This window comes from Homalodisca vitripennis, chromosome 4 (assembly GCF_021130785.1).
Source record: "Homalodisca vitripennis isolate AUS2020 chromosome 4, UT_GWSS_2.1, whole genome shotgun sequence".
Taxonomy (NCBI): Eukaryota; Metazoa; Arthropoda; class Insecta; order Hemiptera; family Cicadellidae; genus Homalodisca; species Homalodisca vitripennis.
The window spans coordinates 15,717,064-15,738,906 of NC_060210.1; the positions used below are offsets into that span (position 1 = coordinate 15,717,064).

At 33.4% G+C, this 21,843-nt stretch overlaps 1 protein-coding gene and 1 long non-coding RNA gene across 2 annotated transcripts in view; both read left to right on the forward strand.

Moving 5' to 3' along the window:
- LOC124361406 overlaps positions 1-8,197 on the forward strand; it is a 32,730-nt gene extending 24,533 nt beyond the window's left edge. The window contains exon 6 of the mRNA XM_046815456.1: positions 8,003-8,197. Coding sequence (XP_046671412.1) covers positions 8,003-8,154 — 152 coding nt within the window. The 3' untranslated portion in view covers positions 8,155-8,197. The remainder of the gene's footprint in view (positions 1-8,002) is intronic.
- Positions 8,198-15,421: 7,224 nt separating this feature from the next.
- On the forward strand, positions 15,422-20,919 carry LOC124361407. Its single transcript, XR_006922301.1, has 3 exons — positions 15,422-15,614; positions 19,637-19,675; positions 20,760-20,919. It is a non-coding gene; the product is annotated as an uncharacterized LOC124361407 (long non-coding RNA).
- The last annotated feature ends 924 nt before the right edge of the window (positions 20,920-21,843 follow it).

Sequence of the window (21,843 nt, forward strand, 5' to 3'; positions counted from 1 at the left end):
TTAGCTAACTTTTCTATAGACGATGCCATAAATCTGAACGTATCTACAAAAGAAAACTTGATGAACTTTCTTGGTTTATCATCTTCAAACTCATACCCATATCCTGAATTTACTGAATAATTTATGTATTTTTCATCGGTGTTTGCGATCAAATCAACATTACCATACTGTTTTGCCAATTCTTTTATGTACAAATGAGCATCGTAATTTGACATATTGTGGCAGAAAACGGGAATATTTTGAGGAAATTTGAGATTCAAGTTACAAGATAAATGAGCAGCACCTCTAAATTTACCTGTTAAATGACAATGATCTCGTACTTTTTTTCTTGTTTGATTTTGAATTTTTTCTAATATGCTTTCAAAATCCATATAAATAACGTAAGGATGAGAAAATTTCTTTTGATAATTAGTAAATGATGTTGTTTGACCTGGAAACGGCATAATTGGCTTACAAACTTCGTGTTGCTTGCAAATTTCTAAATGATCTGTTAAATCTCCAGATTTGTAGAAATGGCTTAAACATCTTCTGCATAGAAATTTTTTATTTTTACACTTAGATAACTGAGAAAATACAAGTTTGTTTAAATCTGTTATCAAAACATAATGAGATTTTTCATCTTGTTTAACATACAATAAATCGATTTCTAACTCGGCATCATAAATTTCTGAAATTTGTAACGGAACAATATTGAGTTTTTCATCAAAACTATAGACATTTACAGACATTTTCGGATAATTATACTTTGCTTTACTGCTTCGTTTTTCAAATATTTGTATATCTTTCAGAGACATTGGATACTCGAAACCTGAAAATATCTCGTCATTTACAAATTTCTCGTATTGCTTTGCTCTGTCAGCATTCTTTTCAGGTTTTTCAATAGCGCATCGGATAGAATAAACAAAACAGAAATCATCTTTATTTTTGATATTTACACAAGCTTTCTTATCTTTGATTTTCTTTGGCAAATCGATATATGATCCTGCGTTCATTATTTCGTGTTTATTAAGGCTCAAAACTAGTTGTTTGCAGCTTTTAAATGTCCATCCAGAACCCTTATTTGGATGATTTGTCTGTTCTCGATGTGTTAATTTATTAAATTGCTTAGTAATAAAGTCGTTTACATCAAAGATCTCGTCTGCTTTTATAGTAAAGTACATTGGACAAGTTTGTGTTTCACCGTTCACTAAAGTTCGTTCGTATTCGCATTCCAAAGAGAGATATCCTTTACTATTTTTCACAGTTTCTTGAAATTTTTCGATTAAACTTTTAATTTCTGGGCGCAAAATAGAAAGATATTTGTAAATTGACATGAAATTGTCGTTCAAATTTGTTAAAATGTATTGCTTGAAAAGACCATGTATTGAGGATAAAACTTCTACATCAATGATATTTTCAGGTTTCTCATTAAGAGTTTTGTCAATTTCTTCGATAATTTCAGACTTAGTTTTATCGTTTGTTTCAATGGACAATTTCTCAGCGATTGATTGAATTTTTTCATCTTTAAATAGATTGAGATCTTTTTTACTTTCCTTAAAATTTTTCTTTAGTTCACGCAATTTTTCTATATTATACATGTTTTGGTGATCGGCAATTTGATTCTCTTTAGCCCAAGTCCTCAAATAATTTAGTTCTTTATTATAAATTTCTTTGTTCTTCAAATGATTTTTCGACTTATAATGTCGGGTAAAATGATGTTCGAAAACATCTTTTTTGCAGTACGGGCAGGATATCTTTTTCCTCTCCATTTAAATAGGGAAAATTTGAATCTGCCAAGTTTTACTTTTTAGTAAAATATCTTTTTATTAAGCTGAAAAATAGCAATAATTCAGTAGATTTCTAAGGATTTTTATCAAAATTTGATAAAAATCAGCACAATTTATGGTTGAACAGCCTTTGATTCTTCTATTTAAAGAAGAAAAATTTGTTTAACTAACACTTTGAAAAGTACAGATTTTTACTACAATTTGATACAAATCAGCACAATTTATGGTTAAACAGCCTTTGATTCTTCTATTTATATAGAAAAAATTTCATTTAGAGATTTTTTAAATTTCAATTTTGTAGTGATTTTTCGAGAAATATCGTTCACATTATCAACTTTAAAGCTAAAAATTCGCAATAATTAGAGAAATTCAGTAGATTTTCAGGATTTTTCAAAAAAACTCTAGTATATATGCACCTTAAGAGCTGTGGTTTTGACCCTAAAAACACGTTTTTAGGGTCAAAACCCCGGTTTTTTGTGTATTTTGGAAGTATAGTGTTGATTTTTCACCTTAAAAGTGTAGAAGTATTAATTTTTTTCTATGTAAATGGCACTGTTACAAGAGTTGAATAAGGTTGGTGATTTAACATTCAAAGAATACAAGAAATTAATAGAATTAGAAGAAAATAAGAAATACAAAATTGTGAATTTGGAGAAAATGAAAGATAAATTCGGGTTTACAATAATTGCCGAGTTGGAAGATTGTAAAGTACACTTGCCAAACAGATTTTTGACTGTTTTGGATGAAAAAAAGATTAAAGAATTGAACAAAAATGAAAAATTACACTTGGTTGTTACTGGAAAGAAGACTATTAAAGATAAAGACTGTGTTACAATTAACTTCGTAGAATAAAGATTTCGAAGATTTCTGGATTTTTTCATTAAACAGCTTATAAATGTAGAAGCAAACATTGAACAGTAAAACAGCTATAGATTCGGTTAATTTTTCATTCGTGAGTTACAGATTAGTTTATTGTCCTTTAAACAGTATTTTACGTTGATTTTCTGACTGTCCCAAAAGTGAGCTAGAACCCTCACATTCATATCTACTTATATATATATATATATATATATATATATATATATATATATATATATATATATATATACATAGGATCACTAAAACATGCCTGTGTAGCTTTTATATGAGTACATGCTTCATAAAGTATTGTTTTGCACAAGAATATAACAAATATAACCTCAAACTGCACAAAAACATGTAACAATAAACATAAACATCAGCTATGGCAATCGAGTGAATTCTTAGGAAATCATCTGCTCCTTGAATGCAACTCAGATACAACTCTGCAGTGGCACACTTATTTCTCTTTCACCTTATGTTTCATTATATAGCGAGTGCATAGGACAGTAATATGATATACTTGAGGGGGGGGTAGCATTCATGCCCAACATTTTTCACATTATTACTCATCTCCGTACGAGATGAAGAGTCCCTAAACCTTTCTATTTATGTTCTAAAATTTAAGTTCCAAATTTCTGCGAGGGATTCTAACTATTTTTTCTATTATAACCGTACCAGCTGTTTGTATTCCAAATTTTCTAAGTATGTTCCTTCTAAAACAAATTTATTCGCAAATAAACAAGGTGTGCGTATAAGACCTAAGGACTTTGTCTCAATGAAAATTGAATGAAAATGCTCAAATATCAAGGTTTATTAAAAAAAAAACATTCCTATTACACAAAATTATAATATTATAACTGTAACTCCTGTTTTACTCCTACCAATCTCATAATTAGGGGAGAGTGGGGTAAAACCGGGTGGCTAGTCTTTGACGGCTTCCTGAATCCAAGTTTTTTGGCAGAAATGAATGAAAATTATTACTAGTAATCTTAGACTAGTTATGTATCAAAATATGGCCGTAAATATCAAATGACACGAAAGATGTTTTAATTACTTAGTTTATAGTAAAAAAAGTGAAACTACCCGGTTTTACCCCACTGGTAAGTATATGGTACACATGGTAAGTATATGGGAAATATGAAAAACTACAATTTTTGATATACAGATTTATTATTGGAACTAAATGTAACAGGTTTGGTTTGAAAATAAAGTAGCTACTTTTTTGTATATATATATGAAATTAATTTCTTATGTAAAAAAATTATTCTATGTAAAAATAAAAACTTGTTCAGTCCTTTTTAAGTGAAATTGAACTGTCATTTTACTTTTGCAAGGGTTTACACAAATCACATATAAAGTTATCGTCCTCTTCTTCTGAACCACAGCATTCTTCGTGTGCCCACCCTAGGCATCCTGAACACTGTATCCAGCCTTCGTTGCTTTTAGAATTTGAGTAAATGTCGTTGCAGTAAATACAGCCTAGATCTTCCTGAAACCCATCTTCACTAGATAAATCTTCTTGATCAATATTTCTCTTAGTTGACACCTTTGCCTTTTTGTTTTGTTTTTCAAACTTGCTCTTGTTTGGTTGCCCATTTTTCTTTTTTTCTTTTAGTACCCTTTTACCTTCGAAAAGTTTTCTTTTTTTCACCATTCTTCCCTCATTTTTCTTTTTCTAATGCGACCTCTAACTCTCTTTTGTATGGCGAGGAAGTTAAAATAGCAGTTTTCCCCTTTCGTTTATCGCTTCTTTTGGTATTGTTTCGGTCGTAGTGAGGTGGTGGGATGATATCTTTTGGTGAAACAATGAAAATTGGTTGTTCAGGTGACACTTGACATTGGCCAGATTTGGGCATGGGATCTAAAGTCTTTGAACAACACGGTTCATCAAAAGGGTGAACAACCTTGTCTGGTGTGGTTTGTGAAAAACTATCACTTTCAGTTAGGCCTTCTGGTGGTGCTACAGGTGGGCCTACTGCCTCTAAATCAGGAGGTTGAGGACTTAGGAGATTTAAAGAGCTAGCCTCTTGAGGTGTCCTGTCTGTTGTCTCTGCTGGTGTAAATAAAAAATCCTGATACACATCCCTGCCAAAAGGATAAATTCCAGTCTTTTTGAATCCGTTCACAGCGGTCTGCATGTTTGCCACCTGGAGAAAAGCATTGCCAAACAGTTTAGACACTTGGTAAATCGTCACTGGCCTGCCTGGGTGCTGAGCTAGCCATTTTCGGACTTCCTGTTGGTAAAATGTACTAACAGGGGCCATGAAAGTAACATCTAAAGGCTGCATGCGATGTGAACAGTGAGGAGGGAGGCATAACAGAACAACATTTTTAGCTCGGGCATAGTTTATAAGCTCAATACTCTTAGTGTGAGTTGAGTGACCATCAAGTATCAACAGAACTGGTTTTTCTTGGGATGGGTTGGAGGACTCAACAAACTTTTCCATCCAAAATAAAAATATTTCAGTTTGCATCCAGCCACTTTCGTGGTACTGAGCCATGGATCCTGGAGGTGCGTCATCCATTAGCAGTGGATTTTCCCTTTTTCGTGGAAAAATAAACAAAGGGGGCATAAAATTCCCTGCCGCACTCATGCAAATTTCAACTGTCACCAAGGTTCCTCGTTCAGCTGAGGCTATGCAGCCTACTTGTTTTTTACCTTTTAGGGCCAATACTTTTGAAGGCTTGTTGGGTACTGTCGTTACACCAGTTTCATCTACATTATATATAGAACTGAGAGAAAATTTGTACTGTTTGTTTAGGCCCTCCAACAAGTCAAAGAATGCTGAAACTGATTGTCTATTAAAACTCATTGCTCTTGCAATGGAGGTTTTCTCGGGATCTCTCAGAGAAACCCTCTCCTTATGCCTCGCTAAAAACCCATACAGCCAGTCTTTACCTGCCAGTTTTGTCTCATTAGAAAATTTATGTTTAATTTTATTTTGCACAGCAAGCTCATAAGCTAATCTACGGACATCAGTCAATGTAAGGCCGAAAAGCCTCTTTTCTAGGAGCAAAATATGTTCAACTAGTAAGTTTTCCTGTTCCTCAGTGAAAACTGTTTTGTAGTGTCCTAATCCACCTTTAGAAGATGCCTCAGTAGCTGATAACTGATTTTGTTTTGCCTTTTTTACTCTATCTTCTAAAGTAGACTGAGGGACTTGAAATAACTTGGAGGCCTTAAGATATCCCATATTGCCTAAAATTACCTCTTTTATGGCTGATTCTATACTATTCTGATCCCATGACTGCCGTTTGGTCTTCCTGATGTATGTTCTAGGCATCCTTCAGCATCAAACTGTGACAAAAATTGTATTAAAAACAAAATAGGTAATTGCAATTTAATTGTTATGTTAACTAATTTATTTATTTTGGTAATGTAACAGCTGTTAAGTTCTGATCTAAATACAGATGTTTGTTTTAGATGTTGCTCTTTAATAGAAATAATTGACATGTAGGCTAAAATCAGTTTTATATAAATACAATTATATAACATTTAGCTGTTGGTGCGCAATGCTTAAAACGTGGGGTAAAACCGGGTACCACCCGGTCCTGCCCCATCCGTCATACCCGGTTTTACCCCACATGTCGATTCAGAGAAAAACGTAACTTAGCTTCGCTAAATCAAACAGATTTGGAACGACTTTATGTCTATGTTTACTTCAATAAATAAGCTACACATTAAAGTACTTAATTTTAATAATTATCAAGTAGTAGGTCAGCAGTATGCAATCCAATTTCACCAAAAGTTGAATCGGCAAAGTACTAAAATGCGAAATCACACACAGCAACTGTATAAAACGTCAAAGAAACATGGCGAGGCGTCCTCTGCTTCTCCTTCCACTACGGATATTAGTTCTGGCATTAGGCGATACGTAGCAGCACTGGCTAGGCCAAACGTGAGGTACCCGGTTTGGACCCTACCACCCGGTTTTACCCCACTCTCCCCTACCTGGTTTTGGACTTATTTATTTGTGTTCAAATATGTTGGGGTAATTTTCAACGTAATTCTGAATTGTTTCCGATTGGAAAGTAGCAAAGAGAAATTACTTATTTTACCTTTACAGTTGTGAGTGACGAAAAAAGTACTCTTCGATATCAGAGTTCCGCATCTCTGCTATTTATTGTATTAAACTATTGAAAGCCCATGAAATACTAAAATTAATACAATGAATCTCTGTATAGACTACACTATTTCAGAAATATAAGTGGTCTTGAGCTTCAGGGCTCTGCCTCTCTGTCCTTAAATGTTACTGAGCAATTTCTGAAACTCTGAAAATTAAACCTATGCCACCGAAGTCTTTATATAAATGTCACTCATTCGGTGATCGCTTGACCATACAATGTGCCGGATAAGATGCCGATGACGGGAACATCTTCCAATGACCATAATGTATTTCAAGAATTTCGAGGATCAAATATTACATGGGTTACGACCTTGTTACCCTCTAAGAAATGAGTGCGAAGGAGCATGGATGATCTAGTACAGAGGAACTTGTATAATTTGAAGCCCAATGGACCAATCAAATACTTAAATTAACCAAGACTTCGAATTATTATGCCGACTTCATTATTACGGTCTAGTAATTTTATGGGATTAAAAGTTCTAGATATTAAAAATGTCCGAATTATCCAAGTTCGACTGTAATGTGGATTGTTTTTTAATTCACTTCAATCATGTGAATTAGCCGCTGAAATAGTGCGAAATTATTTAATTTAACTACTATTAGTAGAAGCACATGATCTATCTTAAATCTTCTCAAATATAGAATCGATCGAACAAATATTTTGTCCTTCGATTGGCTGGACGTTAGCGAAAGCTATACCTCGAGAAGAAATAGAGCTTATACACTTCAAAATGTGGGTGAAACTTTATTTCCTCATAGGAAAGATTTTGTTCGGCTATTGTAACCGTCCCTTATTGAATTTAGCTGAGCGTTGGTGAAGTCTTTCAGTCAGGAATGGCGGAGTTTTTTCTGTCTGTCTGTCTACACTTAGGATAACTCGAGAATAAATTGAAATGAAGAGAAAGATGTGCATGAAACTTTATTTATTTACATAAAAGATTGAGTTCGATGATGGCGAATGTCTTTCAATGGGATTTGGCTGAGCATTAGCGAAGCTTATTACTCAGATGACTGGCGAAATTTTCTTCTGTCTGTTCACATGATATCGAGTAGGGACTTTTGGAGTTTTTGCATTAACTTCAGTCTCTCATTGCTACGATTGAGTTAGATGGAAGTGCATGGGCTTTATTCTATCCTTAGCGTAGCTTGTAACGTGCACCGTGGTATGGTGGGAATTGGCTAGATATTTCCATTGCGTTAGTATAATGATGTAAGGCAACTAATGAAATTTCCATTGTGAATTTCCAGTATATTTCTTCATCTGTGCTACAGTCATCTGCAGCTACAGCGCCCAGCTGTATGATGAGTACAGAATGTATAACGATAACTACGCACAGGAAGACGTAAAGCATGAAGAAGAAGAAGTACAGACGCAGTTAAGGAGGGAGAATGTACAGTAGAGCTCTGTGTCAATAATCAATAAAATATCAGTGCAGGTTGTTACTAAGTTTTATTTTTCCTTGTTATTTATTTAATTAAACAGTAGTTGCATGTAATTAGCAACGATTAATATATTTGTATTTTGAAACGCTAGGCAATTTTCAAAAAAGGATAGACATATTTTACTATGATGTTTTTCATACGGTGATTGTGTGTAAATAATAATAAAAACATGATGAATACAATTTTTAATTCTAAAAAAGTTATTTAGAACGTAATATAATAAAACACACATTTACTGCTTTCAATTTTACTCTAAATGTTTGATTTTTAAATTTTAAAACATTTTTATAATCTACTGTTCCTTAAGCCAAAATAAAATCAAAACCCTGCATTTCTGGAGAAAAACCTGGAAAACATTAGATCTAATTTACATAAAAACTAGCAGTTGCCCGCGGCTTTGGGCGGTTTTGCAATTGTGTGAGCGCTTCTGGGTCGAGTGAAGTATATTTTCGATGCAAATGTTGAGTTTGCCTTCTTCCCACGATGAATAAAATATGCTAAAAAGTGTATATTTTTGGTCATTTTAATTTTACTCTGGTCTTAGTATTTTTTGTTCAAAGCTGATTTTTCCTCTCTTCCGATCAAGAAAAATATATATACAAACACAGCTCCGTGAAGCCTACTTTTGTCAAAAGACAACTAATTTAGGTTTAAATGTAATAGTAAAAGTTAGACTACATTGTCTCTTACATCATATGGACTGCTAGAAGGTACCCGCTGCTTAGCATGCGGTTTAGAACGGTAACAATATAGTATGTTAATTACGTTTGCTTGTACAGAATCCTTTAAAAAAAATCTATTTATTAAATTCTTTACATCGGGTTTGACATTTTATTTTATTCAATGTTTTATAGGTGTATGTAGAAGGTTTTTTCAATAATAAAATACCGCATATGAAAAAAATCTCGTTTAACGAAATCATTATTTAACCCCTGAAAACTTTTTTGGAAGATTTGAAATGAAAAAAGATTAAAGTTTGATTGCACTTGTAAATATTTTAAAGATTTTAAAATCAATTACCCTAAGTAGTTCTTCGTAGTAACTAACTTAGCCTACAAAACTTAATTTTAAATAATTAATTTCAAAACAAATTTCTTGACATGAGAGTCAATGTTAGTAAAATAATGTAAGGTAACACGAAAGGCCAACCATAAGCTTGATAAAAATTGCTTCCTGTTAGGATTAGAGCAGAGGAGCTAGGCATAAGTAGTGGACGGCGCGGCCGGCTTGGTGCAGATGACGTCACGGCCTCACAGCCAGATGCGCGTGAGCCCTACCGTCTAGTTCTAGTTACCGTGCAGTTTAGTAGGTAGGCGTTGCAACGTGTGTACGACCATAGCTGGTTCGTATGAATTATATTTCCGACGCCAATGTTGAGTTTACTTCGTAAGCACGACCGATAAAATATATAAACAAATTTATATTAAGGCCTTTGTACATTACATATCTAATACTTATTTTTGCTAAAAATGTACAGTTAAAAGTATGTTAACAATGGCGCTACACATTTGTTTCTTTATAAAACTAAACCCAATATTTTTAGTGTTTTAAAATATTTATATCTGTTAATTAGTGCATTAGTTCAAAAGCACGATCTAGCGAACTTTCATCGAGCAAAGTTCTGGCCGACAGCTTCAAATGGAGTCGTTGGAGTCAAATTCTGACAATCATATGTTCTAGGGCATTCATTTTCTATGGTAGATGAGTACTTACCAATCGCTGAAATCTAAACGGCGCGGCGGCGTTTAAACTCACGCTCTCTGAAACTCATTATAAATGTAAAAAAAAATGAAAATAATAAAACAATTTTTACATAGAACAGTTGATTACATTTGACAGGCTCAATTAATATTTCACAACCTTTGAAAAACCAAGATGGCATTTTTCGCTATTTTTAAAGGCCAGTGGGGCATAGCCCAGAGGGACTTTCGGAATAAGAATAGGCACTTGGAATGCATTCAAAGTTAATTAAAGGGACTTGTGATGTAATATAATAGGGTCCTATGATATTTTAAAAGTGAAATTAGTCATATAGCCTATCACGCATTAGGTACCCATTTTACAGTGTTCATGATTAAGAGGACCAGAAGTTAAGTTAAAGTTTGCCACGATGTTGCAATAAGAAAATGTTATTACTTTTGTTATGCTTTCAATCTATAAATGTAAACCGAACTGAAAATATTGGTTAACCCTTTGCACGCCTCAGTCCCTAAGAGGTGGACATGGTGTATTACAATGTTTGCACAGAACAGGTTGAATTACATCGGAAAAGCATGTGTCCGTACATCACAATCAGTCCACTTCTTATGGACCAAAGGTCATGTTCTCTACTACAGCTGTAATATAGAGGGTGCCAGATGTCTGTTCCACTCTGACATGTTATTCCGAAGTAATACAACAACAGGTGATCCTTTAAAGGGCATTTTAAAAGGACAATTTTTTTTAAATTATCGTTTTATTCGCTAAAGCGTTGCTTTCATTTTTCTCTTATTGATTATTTAATATTAGTAGGCATAAGGATTTAATTTCAAACTTCAAAGCCTTAGATATATTTCTTTAAATTTGCTTTGGCTTAAAAAGCACAAATTTTACTACAAGCAAACTTTCCATGCAGATAATAAAGTAGCATTAATTCCTAGGCAAATTTTAATCATTATCTTTCTAATATATATATATATATATATATATATATATATTAGGTGTTTGAAAAGTCTGGGTACGGCTTAATAATTCTACAAACCATAGCAGATAACATCTATTAAAACTCTTGCCACAGTGTCCATTGGCTATGTAAACTATTTTTCTTGCTATATACCAAAAATTGACATGCCAAAGCTCCATGGGGGGACGAACCACAGAAGGAAAACATGGAAACCTTAAATTATTTTTAGAACTTAGTTCATCAAACTGTTCTTTTTTTTATTCAAAAATATCTGAACGAAAATAACATACAAGCAAAAACAAGAATCTCATTGGTTGTCACAAACAACGTTAGCTCACTGGAAGGTAATTGTTTGGGGTTTGATTTAAATAGTCATGACCGTCACCCAGCTGATAATTGCCAGCTGAGTTTCAGCGGGCAATCATCTCTTACCCTCTGCGGCAGTTGAAAACAGACTTTCAAAAATTTATTTCATATTTATTACTGTTGTTTTACATTAGTAAATAAGATGGCATAAAAAATTTTAAAACTATTTACAAAAATATTTTACAGGAATTCATCTATATTCTATTCGTTTTCAAACATAATAGTTTTTGTAAAGGGTTATTTTATTTTGTTATTTCAAGAAACAGATAAATAACATTTCCCCCATCGAATAAAATTGTACAATCTTTGTTGATTATATAGTTTTTAGAATCAGCCAAGATGGACGTGACAGAACATTATATATATAACAGAATTATTTACAAAAAAAGTGTAACGGCCGGTATACGTTACGATGGTCATGTCCATAAGAGGTGGCAGAGGAGTTTAAAGCAGATAATGTGGGTTTAGCCGCATCGGCCATACATATGGACAGAGGAGTGCAACGATCACGGCATTTCACAACAAAATATTCAGAGTTGTAGAGGATATGTACCTTGTGGGCCATAAGAACTGGCCAGAGGATTGCAAATTCACAAGTACTGTCATGCGGACGGGGAGTGCAAAAGGGTTTAAAATAAACATATGGTCGTGCTGTTATATTACAATGTTTTACACAGAATTCAGTCGATTACATAAAACTGGCGTCTTGTAATTCAAAATACACTACTTTAGAGACCAAGATTGGATAACCTCTTTTGCTGCTTTAAAGATCAGTGAGGCGTAGCCCGAAAGGATCTTCGAAGTAAGAATAGGCCTATGTTCGTCCTAGGGATCCTAGGAATTTCCATGTAAAATTTCAGTACAATCCGTTTTATAGAGTTTATTCGTGAAAGCAAAACATAACAATAGGCACTTTTGTACTTATAATATTAGTAGGATAAGGATTTATTCAAAACTTAAAAACTTGAATGGATATTCTCATTTGTATTAAATTTGTTCCTATTGTGCATTTTAATTGCGCTCATACACATATTTTACGAGGAAAAAGACGATTTATGTTTTCTGGCCTTTTTGACAATTATTTTTACTTGAAACCAATTTGATATGTAAAGTACTTTCGGTACAGGAAATAAGAAAATATCCTCGGTCCGACAAAAGTAAGTAAATATATTTTTAACACTTAAAAAATTTAAATGTGGGTTATGTTATTCTATAAAGTAAAAGACTTCAACTGCATTTGTGCAACACAGTTTTTAAATGAGCCCAAAATAAACGGAGTTGTGAATTGTTTAATGTTTGAATGGCCTTTATAGTTAAACGAAATGGTACCAAAATGGCCAATGAACTTAGCGAGATATTTATAACATCAATTTGGTACCCGGTTTTGAATTTGTTTGAGAGTTTCTTCAGTTCTTGGTGATCTTAAAATTCTTATGGGAATTACGTGTAATCGATATATCAGAAATGGTTAGATATACAAAACATTGTTTTAACAAGACGTTTAGGAAATATTATACGCATGTAATAACGCACCTTTTCTCTGCGGCCATAAGCTACGGAATTGTGAAGTAAATATTTAGAACGGTCGCCATGTTGGAACAAAAAACTGGCGAACGTATAAACGGGAGTTTCGAATTGTGGGTGCTTTTATATTCTGGTGGTCATGTTATATGAAGTTATGAGGACAATAATGCAATAGGATGAATTTGTATAAAAATATACCTAACAGGTATGATTATTTTTATAAACTTGTTTAACTCTAAAACAAGGAGAAGTACCCCATACCACGTGCCGTAACAGACTTCGCTAAGATCGCATGCAAAATTTAAAATCTATAAGTCATTTTCATCTTCCTACACACATTTAGATAGACAGACAATATACAGAAAGAAGTTGACACGAAAATGACACATCATAGAATTCATTCTTGTAGAAATGGAAGCTTCATGCAAAGTTTAAAGTCCACATATGAATTAATATTTCTCAACATATCTTTACATTCAGAATTTTTTTCATTAAATCGGTGTATATTAAATTAAATGTTTAATGTCAGTTTAAATAAACAAAATTCGATAAAGCAAGACACTATAAATTGATGTATTTTCTGGGATAATTTGGCTACATGTATTCAAATATGTCAACATGTTTGAATCTTTTATGGGTGTTTGAGTTGGTTTTACACATTTATTTCCTCTGCTATTTTTTCGTTGCCGTCATGGTCACTCATAAGACCAATGTGAAAAATGGTCGCTAACGCTCAGCCAAATCCCATGGAGTGACATGCACCATGATCGAACTCAGTGTTCCTCGAGATCGATATACCAACAGACGGACAGTCAGACAGACAGACAAATATTACTTTTTCCTACCCACGAGTGACAGGCTTTGCTAAATCCCAGCCAATAAACACCACGAATTGTATCTCATAAAAAATTATTATTCAGAAGTGATCAAATATAAAATTGAAATATTTTGATAACATCTCTGATACAAATTTAAACATAGGGTACATTTTGGAAAACAACTATTTAATTTATGTGGTATTAATAATTTTTATAAGTATCTTTTACTACTCTGTCTATAATTAAAAATTAAAAATTTTTAAAGATAAAAAGAAAAATTATTTATTAAAATCGAGTAAATTACATTACAAAAGTGAAGAAGTGTAACAGATAAAAAGAGGTAGTATTTCGGTTATTGTAAATCTATTGCTTTGTCTTTACTCAATAAAAAAACAAATCTAATGGGTTATCAACCATGTAAAACGCTTTAAAACTGGAGATATTTTATGTTTTGGAGTTAATACATTTTACACCACACGTTTTTATTAATTAGTCAGACGTTAGTTTCAATTTTTTTTGCTCTCAAAGCATCCAGTCGATGAACTAAAAGCCTAAAAATGAAGTAGCCCTGTCTAGTTTATCGTAATAAAGTATAGGCCTACTCGCACACACGTTGCTTGCGAGTTTTCTTACGCAAGGCATATTCCCTTATTCTGCCAATTCTCTGGGGGCCACTGGTTTATGGGAGGATCTTATCAAATTAGGTTCAGTTCAAGGTCGATTATACTGATAAAAAGTGCTGCACTCAAAGACAAAACTTGAATTCTCTGGTGTCTATTTTTCAAGCCCAATGTCCGACGTTCTTTAGTTACCCATTACTTCTAATAAATAAAAATCCTTGTTTGTTTCACTTTGTTTGGTAGTAAATGAAATCAACAAACAATATAAATGTATTAAAAACTGCAGTACGTTATTGAATTGACAGGGGATTTGCATGATTTTCATTACACTTCAAACAACTCCTTAAGAATAGATCGATTTAGGTCGCAAGGAGTAAAGATATTGAAAACGAGAAAGGATATTCTCACAAAGATAATTGACATTCCAAGCTATAATGACATTTATCTAAGAGCTATTAGACCTTTACAGGTGTCTAGCCGAAAAAGATCGCTCTTAAACCCGCTTATAGAAAACTGTTAATAATGTTTTTAAAAATATGGTATGTTTAGAAATACTCAAACTTTAAAGTAAAAAGCACGTTTTCCCAGTGTTAACTCAAATATTGATGAAGTATTAAGACGCCTTTTGGGGGTATTGATTGTTAATTTTGGGGAGTATCATATCCAGTTGAAGGATTTTGGTCACAGTTCAAGGACTGATAGTCCTACCTCATAATCCTACAAAAATTGTGTAGTAATTATTGAAATAAGAGTACAGACAGAAACTAAACATAAAGTCCCTACTTTCTGAAGCACTTTTAACCGTATTTAACAATCTTAGTAAGTTTTGGTCTTTAAGTTATGGGTATTCTGAAACGTTATTCAGTTAAATTCAGAAGGGGCGCTTTCAGAATTGAAAACGTAAATCTGAGATATCAGAGAATTTTCAAAGTAAGAATATCGTCAGAAACAAATTGCTGTAGAAATTACAAAACATATAATTGAATTTTTTTAGATAGTATTTTCTAAAGAGGCTCATTCTTATTACTCATCCACAAGCTTACTTATTCCATTTGGATATAAGCAGACGTATCATAGGTGAATCACCTTCTTCAAAAAAGTCAGTACATTGACCGGGGGGGAAACGCTTACTGAGGGTGACATCAGGGAGGTGAGAATCACGACCAGGGGCGAGTGGCTCTGCCTTGACTCCTCAATTACGCTAGGCATAAGCAGTCGTGACGATGTATTGAAGCACACATCTCGCGTGGGTTCCTGTCAGACCAACACCAGTTCCGTGGTCGGCGAGGACTTCCAGAAAACCCTTACTACACAATGGAGAATGCAGTATGTTCACGTTCCGAAATAGACTGGAAGCGAATCGTTCCTAAAACTACTCATTGGTGCCAGGATGTTTGCTCCTTGTTCTGACCATGATCGTGATCGCAGTGAGTAAAAAATTATGATTTTTCTCTTGAAAGTCATTAAAAAATTATCTAACAATTTCACATTGGCACTTCTGACTTAAATTTCAAGAAGACGAATCAAACACTAGCGCTTGAGGAAACATCTCATGTTTCCTTTTTTACAGATCCACTTTTACTTTTAAGATTTAAGTCTCTAATTAAATAATTGAGTTCAGACTAGTTGTTGGCTTATTTATTCTTTTAAAATAAAATAATCTAATAAAATTTTAGATTTTATACAGATATAAGTCTCACAGAAGGCTTTTCGCTTTCAAATAAAGCATCACCAGACCTGCAAAAACTGCACAAAATGATTTGATCTTTGTAAATATTATATAACATTAGATTGTTTGATTTCCATATTCATAAAAGAGAAGTTCACCAAATAAGTAAGAGCATCTAAACTATTGGTTTATTTATATGTTTATCAATGTCATTATCGACAGTTTGGGACTCTGTTACACAGTATTTAATATCACTATTATATAAGTTAGCTTTGATGAGAAATGTTGATTCAGCACGAATGTTGAGTTCAGCTCCATTTTTACCTTTTGCTTAGTGCTGCAGCGTCTGAAATCTGAGGGCGTCAAAAAAAAGTTCACTCTGTAGTCAACGTACTTCCGAAGAGATCCATAAAACGTCGGGACGAAAAAGCTCGAAACTCACTCACTCTTGATATGTTTCCATATTAGAGATGCATAAATTACAGAATCAGTTGCAGTCCACATTAACAGATGTTCTCATTGTCTCATCAGGTGCACAGTTGAGTGCATTACGATGTTTAGTCCTGATCCCTAATCACGGTGAAGCAACTGGGTTTTCTACACGTAACGTAGCTATGGTGGAAAGGATTCATTCGTGAAGAAGAGTTTTAGAAAGTTCAGTTTTTTAATGTTTGTTCTCCGTATAAGGTACTTACTAGAATTTAAAAATTCACAAAATAATTTATAATATTATGACAAATTAAAAAGATTTCATTAAGTAGCGGAATACTGCGAAACCCCAAAGGAAAAAAAAGCTTTTAAAACCCGTAATGTATGCGTCCCAACAACGGAAACTTTTCACTCTTTTACTGGACTAAGATAGCTTACTAATTCCATCTTGGTATTTTTAGTATGTTAATCCTACAGAGTTTATAGAGAAATACTTAAGAAGTTAAGGAATCATTACATTCATGATATGTACGTTATTATTTACTCTTACAATTATACATATGAAACATCACTTTAAAACCTAGGGAGATATGGAACAAAATTACGATCAAAAGTTGCCGTCAATGATCCAATAATTCCAATAAACATTACAAGTTTTCACTGCGATGTTTAATAATAAAGCTACAATATAATCTCTCAACACTTGCAGCGATTTTGAAGACTTTAAAATTTCGAACAATAAACAAAACATACGAGTAATTTGTCAACGTTTTTAATTTGTGTTTTTTACATTTAAATAAAAGATAAGATAAAGAAGTTCCAAACTAAAGAGCCCCAATCTTCTTAGGTTACTTTTATCCAATGGGTTAACGTTATTGAGCTTAGGAAATGCGTAATATTACCCTTATAGTAAGCTAATTGGCATGTTCTCAAGCCAAAACGCCATATAAGATAACTCTCAACATAGACACTTTTGAAGTTGGTTTCGTGATATCCAAAAATGTGTTCAGGAAATTCGTTACAAGTTATTATCTATTATTGAATGCGTGGGCTTCTTTGAAATATACAGCAACATCTGTATAACAAATAAATAAGAGTAAACAATAAATCAGTAACACCCAAACGCTATTATGTTATGTAGAGATTAATATAACAATTCCTGCCTTTGAAGCAAAAATAGGAATTTTGTTTAAGGTTTGTTCTTGATGATAGAATGTTTGAAAGGATAACCAGGATTTCGGCCGTTTGCCATCTTTATAGATTATAAACGGTATAACACAACGTTTCAAAATTGGAATCTATCCTCTTCGTCAGGTGGAGGAGGTATTAATACATACAAAAGTACAAGTATAAATTTCTACAATATAAGTTACTACAATATAAAGTACATTAATACATATAAATTTTGTATGTATTAACCTCCTCCACCTGACGAAGAGGATAAGCTTCTAGTCCTCGAAAACGTACGTGTGTTATACCTTATATAACCTACAGCGATGTCAAACGTTCGAAATCCTGTTATCCTTTAAAAAAATAGGAAATTGTAATGTTTTTCACAGTTATCAGACAAATTAGTCGAGTGTATACTAGTATGTTCGCAACTTGAAATTTTCTGTTTCCTCTATAAAATTTGTTTTAGTGACACCTATTTAGGATCTGTATTTCCATTATAATGGAATTGTGGCTAATTTTAACGGAGTTAATTTTAAAAAACATTGCAAACAAAATATAAATATTGTTAAAGAATAACGGGTTTACGGATAGTCTGGAACAAAAAAAGTGAGCTCGAAATCTGTCAGCAAATATGCACGCACTCCTCTTCGTGCGAAATTCTAATACACAAGATTAAGATTACTGGGAAGTCTAACGTAAGGGTTTCTCTTGACAAGGTTAGTGTAGCCGTGTTAAACACAGTTTTTGTTATATTTGTTGATTCCTTGGGCTCAAGGCGATATTAATTTTGAATATTCTGAAAAAATGAAGAATTAAGAAAGACTTCCATTTCTATATGTGTCGTTAAACTGGAAGGAAACAGTTTTTACTATCTAAAGAGGGTTGAGCTGAAGTATATATACTTTTTGCAATGATATTCAATAAACCATATTAAGTAGAAACAGATGACCTACTATTTATTTCAACTTTGTATGCCACTGTACGTATTTATTACACTGTTCGATGTCCAGTATCATAATCTTACTGTATCATGTTAGTTATACAGTAATTTCATGTTTATTATCAACCTCACCTCCACTGATGAAGGGAGATAGATTTCAATCCTCGAAAACGTTGTTATACAGTTTGTAACATACAACGGTGGCAAATTTCCAAAATCCTGATATCCTTTCAAATGTGTTGCTGTTTCTTGATTCCCCAAGATTTAAGAGAATCGGAAATAGTGGACCCTGGAAATTTGAGTTCAGTAACACACCAGTATAGCCAAAACAGGATTTTTCATGTAGTTCGATTACTTGGAAGCACGAGTAGACTCGGACTTGGACTACTTGTGGGAACTTTGCTCTGTATCCACTGGTCATTTGGCGTTAGCTCAACAATATATTTAGAACTATATTGTTGAAATATATTAATTATGTTTACTTCCTGGAAATATAAATAAAAACTCAACATTCCAAATAATCCACTTTTGGAGTTCTAACTAAATTTGCTGTGTAGGCCTAATTTTCAAAATCGTGTTGGAATGTGTGTTGATCAATTGTTTCAGTGAAACGTATGTTAGGAAGTATTCATCGGAATACGGTGGGGGGGACTGCAAAAGGAGTTATTTACAATTTAGTAACTATTAAAAATCGGGATGTATTTTATGATAAGAGGTTTACCATAGTAAAAACTATTTATTGTACTTAGGTATTTAACACTTTAAAAGGTAACTATAAAACTATTTACTATATCTTATTTTTAAAAAATCATTCGATTTCGAGTACCTAAATCAAAATGGAACATGGAAAAGTGAGTGCTCAGTAATTGTGAGTACTCTGTGAATTGCTTAACGTTGCCAGAACTTGGCGCCACATGCGAGTTTTTGAAGTGCGCATGCGCGTAGGTCAACATTGCTGAGTCTACTGCACGACTACGCATCTTCTATGGCTGCGCATGCGTCACGTAAAAACTCATATGTTATTGTCGAGCCATAATCGAAATCGAATGTGACATATTTCAGTATGTAAAAATTGGCCAGTAAGATAAAATGAAAGTTTTTCATAGCTGCTTCTATGCAATCTTCCACAGTTCATGTTTTAGTGAGAATTTTACTGAACACTATACTAAACAACTAATTATATAGTATAAGATAATTAATTAGATATCTTGTCCTGTACTAATCTCAGAATGTTTCAGTGGAGATGGACATCTTCAGACGAAGAAAAAAATAACGAGGTAAGTGAAACTGCATTTTAATTGTGCCATGAGAAATCTTTTCTGAAACAGTGTTTACAATGATTTCGTCCCAATTATTTGTAGTTCATTGAGCTCTTACTGGGTACTTGTATAGTTATAGAAATGCTCTGCTATTGCCTAAAAAAAATCCTAAACCTTCATAGGTTATATATTTTTTTAAATCAGCCCATAAAGGTATAAAAAAGTGTTCTTTTATTATGTGAACAACATTATGTGGTAATATATAGACTTAAGCGGTTACATTTAGGACATTGGTAATTACGAGGAGTCACAATAGAGCATTTTAGCATTTATAGATTTCAAAAAAATGTACTCGAACACTGTTTTATTATTTTAGCAAACTTTATAGGAATTGTACATTAGTAAGGACAATTTAAAGATATAATAAAAGATATAAAAAAGAAAAAAACTAGTAATCTTATTAAAAATGGAGTTCCTCAAAGCAACAGAAATAAAATCGGAATATTGAATAGCTAGTAATTCTGGACTGAAAGTAAGACTGGGCAGTTCTATAGGTCTAGTCTACTGTGGGGAGATGACTGGGGTTTGTTCCTTAAGTATCAGAGGTTCTTGCTAGCCTCAACAAGGGTGTGCCACCTCCTGCATGCTTTAAACTGGAGAAGCTGGTTTAGAGCTGGCCTTTATTTCTTCCGGGGGGGAGGGGGGGGACATGACTTTATGATTAGTGCCCTAATTCTTCCTCATGGATCTCGATTTTGAGGCCAGCCCCTCCCTCCTAACCTCACCCACCTAGAATGTCCTGTCACTCCAGAAGCACCGCTAAGGTTCCTCCAGGACTAAGTTGCAATTTATAAGCTTCTTGTCCTAAGAGAAACAAAAATTATGCCATATTAGGATGTTACTTTCTGCTGGATGAAAGTCATGTATTGATCATAGTTTCAGATAATATTACAAATTGTATTGTGTAAAAAAGGTTTGTGGTTATCCTTGGAACTTTTGATTTAAAATTAATTTCGTATGCGTACTGATTGAAATTACTTAAACTGAATCTCTGTAACTCTAAACATAAAATGTGTAATGATTTCTGTTTTGTTTTTTGCAGACTGACGATGAAGTACGTAAACGTTTACTTTGGAAATTATACCAAAGATTCGGATTTTGCTCAAAGGTTGAAGTTTCAGCGGTCATTTTATAAAGGTTACTTTGGAGAAAAGGTAAGTTTTCTCTATTCAGCTTATTTTTATTGTTGCTGTTGTAAAGTACATGCCGATTAGTCGACCCAATTCACCACAATATTTGTAAGTAGTAGACAGTCAGCAATCACTGTGATTTCATTTCACAGGGCGATGCCAGTGGTGGTGGTCTGATAGTTTTATCTTACCCTTATCTTTGTTGTACCCACTTTTGCACGCTTGCCTCCTGATATTTATTTCAATACTTAACTGGTACAATGAAATTTATTAGGGTTTTTAAAAGGTTTTATGCAAATTTACTACAATTTAGCTCTCCTGATAGCTTATTATTACTTAATGCAAATAGTTGGCCCAATGATAAATAATGGCAATATTAGGATTTTTAAAATAACCTTTAAGGGAGTAATTGATTCCTCTCGAGGTGCTGGGATTTTTTCTCTTCTTGAGAGTTGCATATTTATTTCATACCTTGCTAGCGTAGATGTTTAATGTATATTATTATTTCATACGCTGTACTAGAAATTTTTCACAGTAAAATTATTTTACAGTTGGGACTTTAGAGTTGTATTCGTCCTGTAAATGTAAGCCTTTTAATTCTTGTGGTTCAAGAAGTTACCTTGAACTTTTTAACTTTTTCACAGTTTCTTTGTTTGATTTTGTTGTTTAATCTTTTGTGGAGTAGTTGTTGTCAAAACAATTCTATGGTGGATGTTGCGTTATTTCTTCCGGGGGGACATCCCGCATCTTTAAGATTAGTGCCCAAGTTCTTCCTCAGTGTCTGAGGATTACAGATCCGTCTCAACATCAGGGAACTAGATGATGGCTAGCAGCGATGTGGCAACACCGCTTCAAGTGTCACTCGGACTATTTTGGTACTGGCTGCTCTAGTTAGTGATGTGAGAAGTCGAATGTATTGATCATAGTATTCAAAAGCACCCCTTGTATTGTGTAATAGCTATGTGTATTGGAACTTTTGATCTAAACAGACAAGTG